Consider the following 14,583-nt stretch of genomic DNA (forward strand, 5'->3'; position numbering starts at 1 on the left):
GTTCATACGCTGTACGATGTACTCGATTAATCTAATAAATAGCGGACATGACGTATGGTGCGTGCGGCCAGGGGGCGTTTTTATCAAATAAACGAGCGTATGTTTTTCTCGCTCGTTCAGACTTAGAGGTGTGAACAGACTGCAATTTGCGAACGGATCATTTGAATAGCCACCCCTTGCTTTTGAACGAACGACCGCAAATAGCGAACGGCTCTGAATGAGGGCCATAGAGTACAGGCTAGGACAGAAACCGTGCTACATAAACCTGTTATTTCAAGTTATACCTTTCAACAAATTTCAAAACATAACTGACAACTAGTTTATGACAGTGATGTGCCACATGCGGCCCCCCGAGGCTTCACCTGTGGCCCCTAGCTCGTTTTATCGCTTTGTTGTCAGATTTGTTTGTTATAGCTTGTAACTGGTTTAAAATGCCTGTAACTGTGACATTACAGTTAGGTGTCTATTTATTTAATTAAAAGTATTGTCAACATATTGGGTAATGTGTGGACCTTATGAAGATTAGACTGTCACTATTGTGGCTCCTGAAGTGAATCAGTTTGCCTATCACTGGATTACAACCTCAAATCTCAAAGAGGATGTCTTATTTAATTAAAAAAATAAATGTTTTAGGCATTATGTTTTGCAAGTAATCTTGTATATTTGTATATTTGTTTATGCTAGTCCAGTTATATGATTTTATCTATTTATTTATTTGTTTATTTATTTATTAATTTATTCATTTATTTATTTTTGCCTTTTTCATAAATAATTAATTTTAAGATTTTTTAGCCAATAACTAAATACAGGCAATATTGGAAATGTAGTACGTGTCAGTATTCAGGTTTATTATTCAGAAAATCTACTTTAATTAATGTAATACAAATTCAAACCTTTCCATCTGAAAAGTAAATATCTAGTTAAAAAGCCTGTGTGCAGTTGTATATTACATACTCTCCTAAACATAGGGACATATATCACTCGTTGCCTATGATAAAACTTGTTGATAAATGGGCCCCCTACGTACCAACGTATCATGTCATGTACTATATAATTATCTTTTGTGTTAAACACATATGTTGAGGTTTTACTTGTACAAGTGAACCTATAAACAGAAACAAAGGCCTGTTGATGTTTTCCAAGCATCTGGGATATACTGCAGTTATACTGTATTGTGATTGCCACTTTTCAATCAGATGCAATACTGGCTAAACATGATAATGTTGCTGTGAATATAGGGCCTGATTCAGAGCCGGAAGCTCTGAAAGAGCGCTCGCTCAGAATCAGGGCGTTTTTTTCTCTTTTTTGGTCTCGACCATCGGGGCTTGTGACGAGATCCTTGCGGTAGGGTCTCGTTCCAACAAGCCCCAGTTAGCTTCTGGCTCTAAATAGAGCTGGAAACTCACCACTGACATCACTCTTGATGTCAGTGGGGCCGCCCCCAAACGGCAGGCGTTCCGTCGGGAATGCCTTCGTTTGGTCAGCCACCCCCCCCCTGCCCGCCTCCAAAACGGTGCGAGATGTCGATCAAAATCATCAGCCGCCCCCTTTTGGTGCGATACCCGGAGTGATGGAGCACCCGTCGCTAGCCAGGTCTCACGCATGCGCACGTCGGAGCCGGCTTCGTCATGCGCAGTGGCCAAACATCAACCCGCTTGCGAGCGCATAGCGCTCGCGAGCGGGTCTGATTCAAGCCCATAATGCACAAGCATACACGTTACTTCTTCACAATGCTAATTTGTCATAGCCAACGGTTTCTTCTCATTGAGTAATATTTGAAGCCACCAGGGGGTATATTTACTAAAGTGCGGGTTTATAGAAGTGGAGATGTTGCCATTAGCAACCAATCATATTCTGGCTATTATCTTCTAGAAGGTACTAGGTAAATAAGTAGAATCTTGTTACTATGGGCAACACCTTCACTTCTATAAACCCACACTTTAGTGTATATACCCCCTGGAGTTTACATGAGATACTCAAGGAGAATATCTGGAGAGGCCATTTGAGAAATTGTGGGATTTAGTAAATAGGGGAGTTGGAAAGGCAGAAAACTACACTGCACCAGTAATAGTATGGAACACTCCATGGAGCTCTCCATTTTACTTCTGAACTACCAAGATCAATGCTGCAGCAATGGACGTCAAGGGCAGCCTTGCCTCTGCAATTAATTATGCCCCCTCAAGAGTATCGGGTCAGGAGACACAGTATATACATGTCGCCGGCCGCAAAACAATCGCGGACCGACGGCCAATCAAAAAATTTGGTACCAGCTGCTAGCCAATCATGGCTTGCGGACCAGCAGCCAATCAGAAGCAGCCACGCGGCTGCTTCCGATTGGCTGCCGGTCCGCACCGCTATTGGTTTAAACTTCTGCCGCATCTGCCCTCATGCCCTGGTCCTGGATCCAATACTCTGTCCCAGCGCCGATGAAAGATGTGTCCCTGCTTGGTGCTGCCGAGCCGCTGTAGAGAGCCCAATGCCAGCGGGAAGTGGAGGAGGAGAAACAGCTGGTCTTGGCAAGATGTGTCCCTGCTTTGTGTTCATCTGCCTACAGAGAGCCCACTGCCAGCCAGGTGGACTGGGAAGGGGAGAAGGAGCCGGTCAGCGTGGACAACATACATGAACTGAGAGGTACTGGGGGTGAGGTAGTGAGAGATGCAAGGGGTGAGATGAAAAAAGCTAGTGGCAGGTCCAGGGGGTGTTAGAAAAAAGTAAGCTGTGAGGTGCAGGGAGGGTGGGGGGGAGAGGGATGTAGGTAGTGAGAGGTGTAGGGGGGGGGGGGGTTAGAGAGGGAAGCAGAGACTAAACCTCATGAGAAGGTATCCCAGAAGAAAAAGTAGATGGAGTTTTTGCTAGTGATTTTTTTCTAGGTAGTCAGTTGAGGTTGGGGGGGGGGGGGCGCTAATGCGCTCTCTCGCACAGGGCACCAGAAAGACTAGTTACGGCTCTGGATGTATCAAAAGTTACCCATAGCAACCACTCAGATTGTAGCTATTTTATGGACTGTACTAGATAAATGATAACTAGAATCTAAATGGTTGGTATTGGCAATTACGCCACTTTTTCTATTTAGAATGTTTAATACAGTACAGCCATGGCCAAAAGTTTTGAGAATGACACAAGTATTGGTTTTCATAAAGTTTGCTGCTTCAGTGAATTTAGACCTTTTTGTCAGATGTTACTATGGTATACTGAAGTAAAATTACAAGCATTTCATTAATGTCAAATGCTTTTTTTGACAATTACATTAAGTTTATGCAAAGAGTCAATATTTGCAGTGTTAACCCTTCTTTTTCAAGACCTCTGCAATTCGCCCTGGCATGCTGTTAATCAACTTTTGGGCCACATACTGACTTATGGCTCTTATGGCTACCCATTTTTGCCTAATCAATGCTTGGAGTTTGTCAGAATTTGTGGGTTTTTGTTTGTCCAACCGCCTCTTGAGGATCAACCACAAATCCTCAATGAGATTAAGGTCTGGGGAGTTTCCTGGCCATGGACCCAAAATTTTGATGTTTTGCTCCCCGAGCCACTTAGTTATCACGTTTGCCTTATGGCAAGGTGCTCCATCATGCTGGAAAAGGCATTGTTCGTCACCAAACTGTTCTTAGATGGTTGGGAGAAGTTGCTCTTGGAGGATGTTTTGGAACCATTCTTTATTCATGGCTGTGTTCTTAGGCAAAATTGTGAGTGAGCCCACTCCCTTGGCTGAGGAGCAACTCCACACATGAATGGTCTCAGGATGCTTTACTGTTGGCATGACATAGGACTGATGGTAGCGCTCACCTTTCCTTCTCCGGACAAGCTTTTTTCCAGATGCCCCAAACAATCTGAAAGGGGATTCATCAAAGAAAATAACTTTACCCCAGTCCTCAGCAGTCCAATCCCTGTACCTTTTGAGAATATCAGTCTGTCCCTGATGTTTTCCTTTAGAAAAGTGGCTTCTTTGCTGTCCTTTTTGACCCTAGGCCATCCTCCAAAAGTCTTCGCCTCACTGTGCGTGAAGATGCACTCACACCTGCCTGCTGCCATTCCTGAGCAAGCTCTGCACTTGTGGTGCCTTGATCCCGCAGCTGAATCAACTTTAGGAGATGGTCCTGGCACTTGCTGGAGGTTCTTGGGCGCCCTGAAGCCTTCTTCACAACTATTGAACCTCTTTCCTTGAAGTTCTTGATGATCCAATAAATGGTTGATTTAGGTGCAATCTTACTAGCAGCAATGTCCTTGCCTGTGAAGCCCTTTTCGTGCAAAGCAAAGATGACTGCACGTGTTTCCTTGCAGGTAACCATGGTTAACAAAGGAAGAACAATGATTTCAAGCACCACCCTCCTTTTAAAGCTTCCAGTCTGCTATTGTAACTCAATCAGCATGATTGATCTCCAGCCTTGTCCTCGTCAACACTCTCACCTGTGTTAACAAGAGAATCACTGACATGATGTCAGCTGGTCCTTTTGTGGCAGGGCTGAAATACACTGGAAATATTGTTTTTGGCATTAAATTCATTGTCATGGCTAAAGGGACTTTGCAATTAATTGATTAATTCATTTGATCACTCTTCATGACATTCTGGAGTATATGCAAATTGCCATCATAAAAACTGAAGCAGCAGACTTTATGAAAACCAATACTTGTGTCATTCTCAAAACTTTTGGCCATGGCTGTACATCTGCCTTAATTATCCTAGTTCTCAACATCTGCACAAAACAGACCATTGCAATAGGCATTTCCATCAGCACAGCTATAGCCTCCTACTCAGTGCCGAATCTGTCTGCTTAATTTCCCAAACCTGATATTTATATATATATATATATATATGTCTAAAGGTGCGTATCCACTAGGCGATTAAAATGAGCAATTGAACGATAATGACATCGTTATCGTTCAATTGCTCATTAATCGTTCACAAATCGCGCAGTTTAATGTCGAAAACGACCAACGATGTGTGCTCTCGGTGGTCGTTTTCGACATCAATCATCGCCTGAATATGTTGGTCAATTTGCCGATAACGACAGATTGAGCATGTTCGGGGATGAGGGAGGGTGTCTGCACTGAACGACATATCGTTCAGTGTAGGCACTTACAGGATGAGGAACGACTGTACAATTACAATGTTGTAGTCGTACTGTCTTTCCTCTATCGCCTAGTGGATACGCACCTTAACACTTCTCTATAATGAGAAATCCAGACTCATCCACCATTATAAGAAATTAAGGACTGCAGGGATTTACCAACTACTACTGCGTGGCATAATGTGTATAAGGGGTACTACTGTGTGGCATTACCTGAATGGGCTTGGTGTGGCATAACATGAATGGGCTCTGTGTAGGGGCAAATGTAATTTTTTTACCTCTGGGGGCCCTTTTTGGATCTTGTTATGTGGATCACAAAGTTCTAGTTACGTCCTTGCATATAAACACAAAGGGCTGACTAATATATATGGTCACTATAAAAAGGACTAACTCTGGATTTAATATGAACTTGCATGTCATAAAGTTTGACACTTGCTCAGACTGTGAGATTAAAAGGATACTTTTGTAGCTTTCACGCAGTATTTTGGCAGACTGACAATTTCCACTTGAGCTAGCCCCGGAACCAGTGTAATTTAAGAGTGCTCCCAATTTTAGGGATTGTACGACAGTGTGTAGCCCTGACGATTTTCAAACCTAGGCAAAAACTTAATCCTGGTCAAACTACACCATCATGCCAAATTTGGTGGCACTAGGTAGAAAACTATGGTCCTGCATAAATAATATGCCCTGGATTTTGATCATGTCTATGTATGCAAATTAATGTCATTGATGACAGTATGTATAATCGGAAAGATCAACTATACTTTGCAATCAAATAGACAATATTTTATAATTAAATATTTTTCATTTAAAAAATATCAAAGGAAGCAACATATTATGATATTATGATGTGTTATCATAGGAAAACAAGAAGTGCATTTTTCTTCTAAAGGTTAAAAGTAATTTATACAGTATTTATGTGTGAACTCCCTGGAATAATGTTTGTCATGGCGATGGTTTGGCTCCCCCGAATAAGAAGTGTTTGCATTTTATATATTACAGTAGCATGACAAATGCCTAGCAATACAAAGTCTTCTATTCTGCCTTTCTCCAGGACTTTGTGTTTTACTTAATTCAATGATTTCAGCTCTGGAAATGCCAAAGATCAATCCCCAGCCTTCTCTGCCTGAATTCTGACATTTATGGGAAGATTATACCTTTCTGTCACTGGTGCGCAGGTCCCAGCAGTAATGTGAAATTACATACTATGCTAATGGAAGTAACCTTTAACAGATAAAGAAGCTGAAAGCGGCACCCTAGTCTGAAATGCAGACTAAAACGACTTTGGGGACCACGTCCGTTATTTAGAACAAAGCTTTTTGAACCCATCATGTGACTGTCATGACCACAGGTATATTCAGTGGTACCAGTAAAAGCAATAGATTAACTGCTACCCAACTGGAAGTATTATAATGCAGAGCAGCAGCGCTTTCTGGCAACAGTACAAAGACAATTGTTTGTTAACGACTCCCATCTGAATATCAGACGTGATGGGACATGGTGTTGATCTAAAGCATTAAAACTGCTGTCAGTTAAAGCATTTAGAGGTCGATAATTAAGGAACGATATCTTGGGTGATAGTGGTGTTATTACTGCTAGAGATAACGTAGCAGCGCTGACAGGTAGCAGAACAATATGCCATATTGGGTGTATAGTTCTTTTCACGGAATAAAAATTTTATTTACGATTAACATAAAGAAAGTATTGTAGTTTAAAAAAGATGTGTTAAGATTTTCAGAAGCCGTTGATAATGTATGATTGTTTAGGTTACAATTATGTATCTTAGGGGGAGATTTATCAAATCCTGAAGAAATTTTAAAGTGAACTTGCCCAGGGCGACCAATCAGCTTCTAACTGTTATTTTACAAGCTGTGCTAAAAAAAATGACAATTAGAAGCTGATTGGTTGCTATTAGAAATGTCTCCAAAAATAGTTTGATGACAATTTTGAAAGGTACACAGTCATTTTGTAACAAATTCAACAACAATAACAATTTTGGCATATTCAATTAAACGTTTTACCAGTTTTAAACACAGACAATTAATGAAACTCAAAATGTACTTAAACAATTTACTCATAGGTGATCAGGACCTTATACATACATAGCCTTCCTTTTGTGGTCAGTTATCAATGTACATTGCATTTACCTTAGGAGGACTATGCATATTAAAATGGTTTTCCATCTTCAATAGTATTTCACCAAAATCCCACCTTCCCTATAACAATACCTTGGCCATATTCATTTCCGTGTTCATTATATTTAGCAGGGTCCTGGTGGTGCTACTCCTATTTAGCCAGGACCTCTACCAATCCGCTTTATAGCAGCTCTGTTGGGTACACAGTTGGCGATATATCGTTTGTTCTATCGACGAGCGATATATTGTGAGTGTATCGCCGGGTGTGAGCGGCGTCGTTCACAGACATATCAGGTCGGCCCTGCAGCACAGCTGATGCCGATGTATCTGACAGATTTATCAGTGCATCTGGCAGTGTGTATGGACGACCCACTGACCACCCATACACTGGCTGCAGGCAGGGGCGGATTGGGATGGAAAACCAGCCGAGGAAATTTCTGGTATCAGCCCTAATAGCGCGGGGTCTGCTGAGGGGGTGGTGTGTTTGGAAGGGAGCAGGATGTTCCCTCCTCATAGGGCCTGAATCTGAGTCGTAAGCAATGGTGGATCTTACCTAGGGGCTGTTAAGTGGCTGTCACCTAGGGGCTGTTCAGTGAGCCAGTGCAGTCCGTGACTGCACTGGCTGCACTGTGACTGGAGGTGGCTTCCTATTGGAAGTGCCACCTGCCAGTCACGCTGAAGACAGGCAGTTCGGGCAGCCTTACAGGACTTCTCGGGGCTCCAAACAATGCAGCCCTGAGTCACTGGTGTTAGGCGTGCACATGCGCTGCGCCACCGCCGCTCATGCGCAGGTCCTGTCGCCTGGCAGATTCATTGAGCAAGCGCCGGGACCTAGGCCAGCAGCAGCGGCATCCTTCTCAGGTAAGAGGGCAGGAGCCGCTGCTGGTCGCAAGCATTCGCGGCCTTCCTTGCGTATTTTGATGCAGTTGCATCTGCAACTTTATGCTATTGCCGCTACAATGCCCTTCCCTGGTGCATATTTGTGCATCCCACTGTGTAAGGACCGAGACGCCTGCTGTCAATGTCAACAGACGCTGCAATCGTGCTTTGTGTGTCTTTAGATGCCACCATAAGTCGTGTCATTAAAATTTGCACTATGCTAGGTGCAGATCGTGCGAGTATGGCCTCTAATCATCTCTGTACGCTACCACTTTCAGCAACATACCCATGTCACTCAACTGACACTCCCATATTACATGGCATCTGCTGGGTCAAGCTGAGCCGGCTGCCACGCCCATCTCACCAGCCACTTCCTAGCCCACTCTCCGCCCCCCTCCAACACTCCGCACCAGCTCACAGAGTTACACTGCACTGCACCAGCACACACAGGGTCACACTTCACTGCTCCAGCACACACAGGGTTACACCATACAGTGGCAGCACACACAGGATTATACTTCACAGTAGCAGCACACACAGGGTTACACCACACTGCTACAACACACACAGCATTACACCGCACTGCCCTAGGAAACACAGGGTTACACTGCACTGCTTACGACAGTCTTCAGAAAGAGGATGTTAGAGGACAGAGAGACAAAGTGAGAGAGGACAAAGATAGGGGAGAAAGATACAGACAGAGGGAAGAGACATAGCCAAGCTCTACCATATCACTCAGGCAGTGCTGGAAATAGGGTAAGGGAACCTTAAAGATCTAGCTAGTAGCTGGGGTGGGCACAAGTCCCCTTGCAGTACCCCGTGCACACTGTACAAAAATAAGGGTATTGCAGCACACATCTATAGAGGTGTTGTCCCCCCACCCATGTGACCTTACCCCAGGGGCAGGTCAGTTTTCATAGACAGGGTGGTTTTATCCCTCCTTCTCCTGCCTGTGTCCCTCTCGGTCCTCTGTGTGTGTCCCCGGTACCGATCCCGGAACCTTACGGCCCAGTTCCTCCTGCATTGCTGGCTGGAGGAGGAGTCGTGAGAGTGACTCACGAGTTCCGCAAAGGCCCATGGGGGGAGCTGCTGCGGCTGGACATGCACAGTAGCTCCCCCTTGGCCATTTTACTTCTGCTTCATTCATTCTGTCTCTAGACGCTGCCTGATCGGAGCTGTACTCTGATCGCGGCAGCCGGCAGAGGGGTGAGTGAAGGCCACTGAGGGGACAACGGTCCGATGTCCCGCCAAAGACTGCAGGGACCGTCGACACTGACATCTGAACTTGGCGTACAAATTTAAATACCCACCTAGTTGTGATGTCAGCCCAGACACATCGATTGGTAAGTGTGCAGCTATCCAACTGGCCGCTCTGACGGCGGATCGATATGACAGATCCATCGTCTAAATGTGCACCAAAGGTATCGTACCGCTACAGCTCTTCTTGTTTCACCTCTTTACCGAGACAAAACAGGAAGCATTACCGATGAGATGTGTTAACATCTCGTCTGCCGGAGTGGGGGAGTGAAAACCTCCCCCTCAAGCGATCCCTGCCAGACCCCACAGCGTCTCATCCTAGTGCTGATGCTCTGTCTCACCTTCTGGCAGGCTCAAGTGGGCATGCACAAGATCTTGCCAGCATTGTGAGATCTCCCATGCACAGCCTGGACCCAAGCAGCCGCCGCAGCCAGGGACAATATTGATAGCTGCAGCTGTTGAAGCGGTCACTTCTACTGACCATTCATATTTTAGCTAACACATCAGTGCGCTATCTTGTAGATAGGAACGCCGAAAATGACAGGGGCGCATAGCGCAATGGTCACTTCAAACACATCTCCACATTAATACATGGGGAAGAAGCGGTATCAGCACACATAACGTGCACTGATACCACTGAACCCCATAACGCCATATACAACATCTTCCCCACAGTGACAACATGAACAGTCCCATCACATAACTTTGACCATATACAGTATATAAAAAGATGACATACAACTAGCGCTAATTACTGACACATACATAACTGACAAAGGGTCTGATTTAATAATGAGTTATATGCTTGTTATCACTCGTTACTAATCTTAAATGATGGTCCAACCAATCAGCTCCTAACTTTCATTTTACTTGCTATGAGCTGATTGGCTGGAGCACCATTTAGGATTAGTAATGAGTGATAGCATATAACTTGTTATTAAATGGGGCCCATTGTATTTAAATGAGGGAAAAGTTCAACTATTTGAGACAGTCATTGTTCTGGCTACCGAGCTTACCTCCTCATCCTGAGAATGACCTAATTTTTATCTATTGTCAGAGGAGGTGGAGATAGAGCAGGGGCCTACATTTTAAATGGGATGGATTTTGCACCAACCAGGTTCCATTTATATGGGAAACAGCATTAATAATTACAATTTTACCAAACTAATACATTTAAATATAAAGTATATATATTAATTTATAACTAAAGAAAATACCATCCAGTTATTCCAATTATTTTCATGGATTATTTAAAACATGGATGAGGCTAGAAAATGCAGTATTTTAATGTTGTAGTGGCAAAGTGATAGTTTTAAATAACGCATTTATTTTTACATGCATGCGGATTTCCAGCTAGACCCATGATGCCGCAAACTTTAGCTACATAACCAAATGTCTTGCGCAACGACCGCACTGCCTGTGCGCAAGCCCCGGAGCGAGAGAGAAACTCTCTCGCTCCGGAGCTCACTACAAAAGGGCCGGCTGTCGATGTTGATTGACAGCTCGGCCCGTTTTGTAGGTGTGGCGGGGGGGTGGTTTCACAAACTGAGGTGTTCCTTAAGGAACACCTGCCATTTGTGGGCGGCCGCACTGACATCAGCAGCAGGAAGCACCCTGGAGATTTCGGTTGACCTTAGGGTCTCGTTGCAAGCCCCGATGGTCACGATGGTCTTGACCATCGCGACCATCAATCTTAAATAGCGACCAGGAGGCCGACCAGGATGCCGCACTTAAAAATACAAGCGGCCGCAATCATTCAGAATGAGCTTCTTGCGAGCGCCTCTGAATGAGGGCCATAGTTGTGCCCCGCTGCAGTGACTGTAACCACCGGGATTGGAAGCCAAACTGATCACGGCCAGTTACCTGGGGGTGGAGAGGCAACATAGTGATGTTGGGGGGCACTTCTTAGTGAATGCTTTATATGTCGATGAATTTATATTCAAATTAGTTCTAACTCACAGGATCTGTTCCTAAAACGTCAGGTTATTATTTTACAGATGCTATGCAGATACACAATTAGACCTTTTCTGCATGTTCCTATTAGGCAATTAATTCAGCTTTCTAAAATGCATTATTTGTACTGAAAAATTGTATTAACAGCTACAGTATATCACATATATTCAGTGTGTACAGAAGACAATCATTGTCAAGTGTCCTGCTTGATGCTAAGTTTCCATTTATGCAGATGTTTTATTCATGCTATTAAATCCTTTTTTTTTTAAAATGTTTGGAAATTTTTACCTGTAATATTGTCATTGGTGTTGTGTATAGGAACTGTGTCTAGTAGCAGGTTAGTATTTTCATTTGCATGTCTCCAGGAAATATGTCCGAGTGATATTGCTGAAGTCCATTCACATGAATCCACGTCAAACTGACACGACAGGATTGTTCCTGGTAAAATACAAGCAGATATTTTATTATGGCTCCATACAAAATGGCAAAACATGGTCTTAGACAAATGGGGCATTTGCTGTAGACGCCATTTTCAAAGTGCCCTCTTGCTCTGTAATTTGCCTGGTTTAGGCATAAATTCTTTATATTTAGTCATTGCATTTGCATTTTTTTAGTTATTCATTGCTGTAATATGACTCATGAATTATTATGGTGTAGTATCTCACAGCAGCCTGCAGATGGCCCTCTTGCCAATGGTTCTGTGGTCCCAGCCTTCATTGCTCTATTAATATTTCTTATTATGTATTGCATCTATGTAATCCGTCTCATTCATCAAAACCTGATTCTTTGTTATAGTGCAGTATCTTATAAATGTCTGTAGAGGGCGCTGTCTGTTGATTCTGTGTTTTGGACATTAAATAAAATGCTTCAACTAATGTTAGTATTTTTCTATTATTTAAAACAAGAAGCAAATAGATTGTCACCATTTTTAAACTAGAGATGTGCGGTTCGGTTTTCCTGAAATACGAAAACACCTGAACTTAGGGGTTCTGAATCGAATCGAGTCCCAGTTCAGAATTACTTTGGGATTCCGAGCAGAACTGAGTCCCGGCTTGGGCCTGCTGTCAGTTTGGAACTCAGATTTAAAAACCGAACTCGAGTTTTGGATTGCATGTAAGCACGTACAAATGACATGATTTTAGCTGTTCTTATTGATTTTTTTATTGATTTTTATTACATTTTTTAAAAATCCAAAACCGAATCCGAACAAAAACACTTTGGGGGTGGTTTTGCCAACACCAAAACACGAAGATGAATTAGAACCAAAACCAAACCACGGATTTCTAGTTTAAACACAATTATTTACTTTACACTACAAAGAGCGTCTGTCGGGTAATTTTATTTCCGCTTCCAGTGAAAGTCTAACTGAGCCAATTTAGTTAATATTTAAAGACATACCAGTCAAAAACTGATGAGTTCAATATTGGTGCAATTTTATAGTCAGTGTGAAAATTTTAATTTTGGAAAGACTACAGACATTTTAGCAAAGGACTGAAAGAATATAAAATAACTTGAATCAGAAAATATTACTACATACAGGTTGAATCTCCCATATCCAAAATGCTTGGGACCAGGGGTATTTTGGATATAGGAATATTCCATATTTTGGAATAATTGCATACCATAATGAAATATCTTGGGAATGGGACCCAAATCTAAATACAGAATGCATTTATGTATTATATACAACTTACTGTATATACACAGTCTGCAGGTAATTTTATACAATATTTTCAATAATGTGGTGGCTCAAACAAAGTTTGTGTACATACATGAAATTCATTTATGTTTCATATATACCTTATACACAAAGCTTTAAGATAATTTTATACAATATTTTTAATACTTTTGTGCCTTAAACAAAGTTTGTGTACATTGAACCATCAAAAAGTAAAGATTTCACTATCTCAGTCATACTACAAAATTTCCGTATTTCGGAATATTTGGATATGGGAGACTCAACCTGTATTATTTACATATTCCTGGCAGTGACCTCTGAGTTTCCAATTCTGCACCTAAAGAGAATGTTATACAGACAATACAGTTAAATAGTGATTTTGCAGGATTTCAAGTTTTTCCATAGTAGCATTAAAAACATTGCTGCTTATAAGTAAATTTACCAATACAGGTTGAGTCTCCCATATCCAAAATGCTTGGGACCAGGGGTATTTTAGATAACGGAATATTCCGTATTTTGGAATAATTGCATACCATAATGAAATATCTTGGGAAAATAGGACCAAAATATATATACAGAATGCATTTATGTGTTATATACACCTTATACACACAGCCTGTAGGTAATTTTATACAATATTTTCAATTATTTTGTGGCTCAAACAAAGTTTGTGCACAGAAACGAAATTAATTTATCTTTCATATACACAGCCTGAAGGTAATTTTATACAATATTTTTAATAATTTGAGCCTTAGACAAAGTTTGTGTACATTGAACCATCAAAAATCAAAGGTTTCATTCTCTGAGTCATGGCAAAAAAATTCCGTATTTCGGAATTTTCCGTATTTCGGAATATTTGGATATGGGAGACACAACCTGTATACATATTATAATAGAATATAAAATAATATAATATAATATAATATACACATGAAATAAGTTTATAATTAATTAGTCCACCATGTTCTCTTTTATTCCAAAGCATAAATATGCCATGCTAGGAGGGTGATTCCCTAACTGGATTGTTCTGCAAAAAAAGTACGCTGTGGACTGGTAGATTTAAATTTAGAACCAAAGATGTCACAGCAGCTCAACAGACTGCAGTCTCAGTTGTTGGACCTACGTATATGAGATCCAGGGGCATTTTAAGAGAGAAGGGGACCCGTGTGCAGCCTCCGTTAGGCCCCCTCCTCTCTGTCAGCATGTAGATTCTGGCTTCATGCCAGAATCTACTGCGCATGTGTGGTTCTTCGGGAAACTGGCGCCCACGCCTATTTTCCCTGGAACATCTTTTCTGCGCATGCGCAGATCACTGTGAAAATGGACGACGCCATTTTCCCAGTGAGATTTTGCTGCTCTACAGCGCCGGTCCAGCACATCAGAATCTGAGGAGAGGTAAGTATATTATTAACTATGGGTGCACGGTGTGCGGTGTGGCCCCCTTGGACCCAGGGACCCGTGTGCACCACACATCTTGCACCCATTAAAAAGATGCCTATGATGAGATCCCACTAGGACATTGTGGGAAATGTACTAAGACTTGGAAAGAGAAAAAGTGGAGAGAGATAAAGTCCCAACCAATCAGCTTTTAATTGTCACTTTACAGGTTGTG

At 42.3% G+C, this 14,583-nt stretch overlaps 1 protein-coding gene and 1 long non-coding RNA gene across 2 annotated transcripts in view; one reads left to right on the forward strand and one right to left on the reverse strand.

The window, feature by feature from the left end:
* The window catches only part of MALRD1 (MAM and LDL receptor class A domain containing 1), a 612,799-nt gene that overhangs the window by 556,112 nt on the left and 42,104 nt on the right, over positions 1-14,583 (reverse strand). The window contains exon 5 of the mRNA XM_088478591.1: positions 11,582-11,731. Coding sequence (XP_088334717.1) covers positions 11,582-11,731 — 150 coding nt within the window. The remainder of the gene's footprint in view (positions 1-11,581; positions 11,732-14,583) is intronic.
* LOC148517445 (uncharacterized) overlaps positions 1-14,583 on the forward strand; it is a 90,492-nt gene that overhangs the window by 42,218 nt on the left and 33,691 nt on the right. The window lies entirely within an intron of this gene.

The sequence above is a fragment of the Taudactylus pleione genome, unplaced genomic scaffold (assembly GCF_031769625.1).
Source record: "Taudactylus pleione unplaced genomic scaffold, aTauple2 ptg000216l, whole genome shotgun sequence".
Classification (NCBI taxonomy): domain Eukaryota; kingdom Metazoa; phylum Chordata; class Amphibia; order Anura; family Myobatrachidae; genus Taudactylus; species Taudactylus pleione.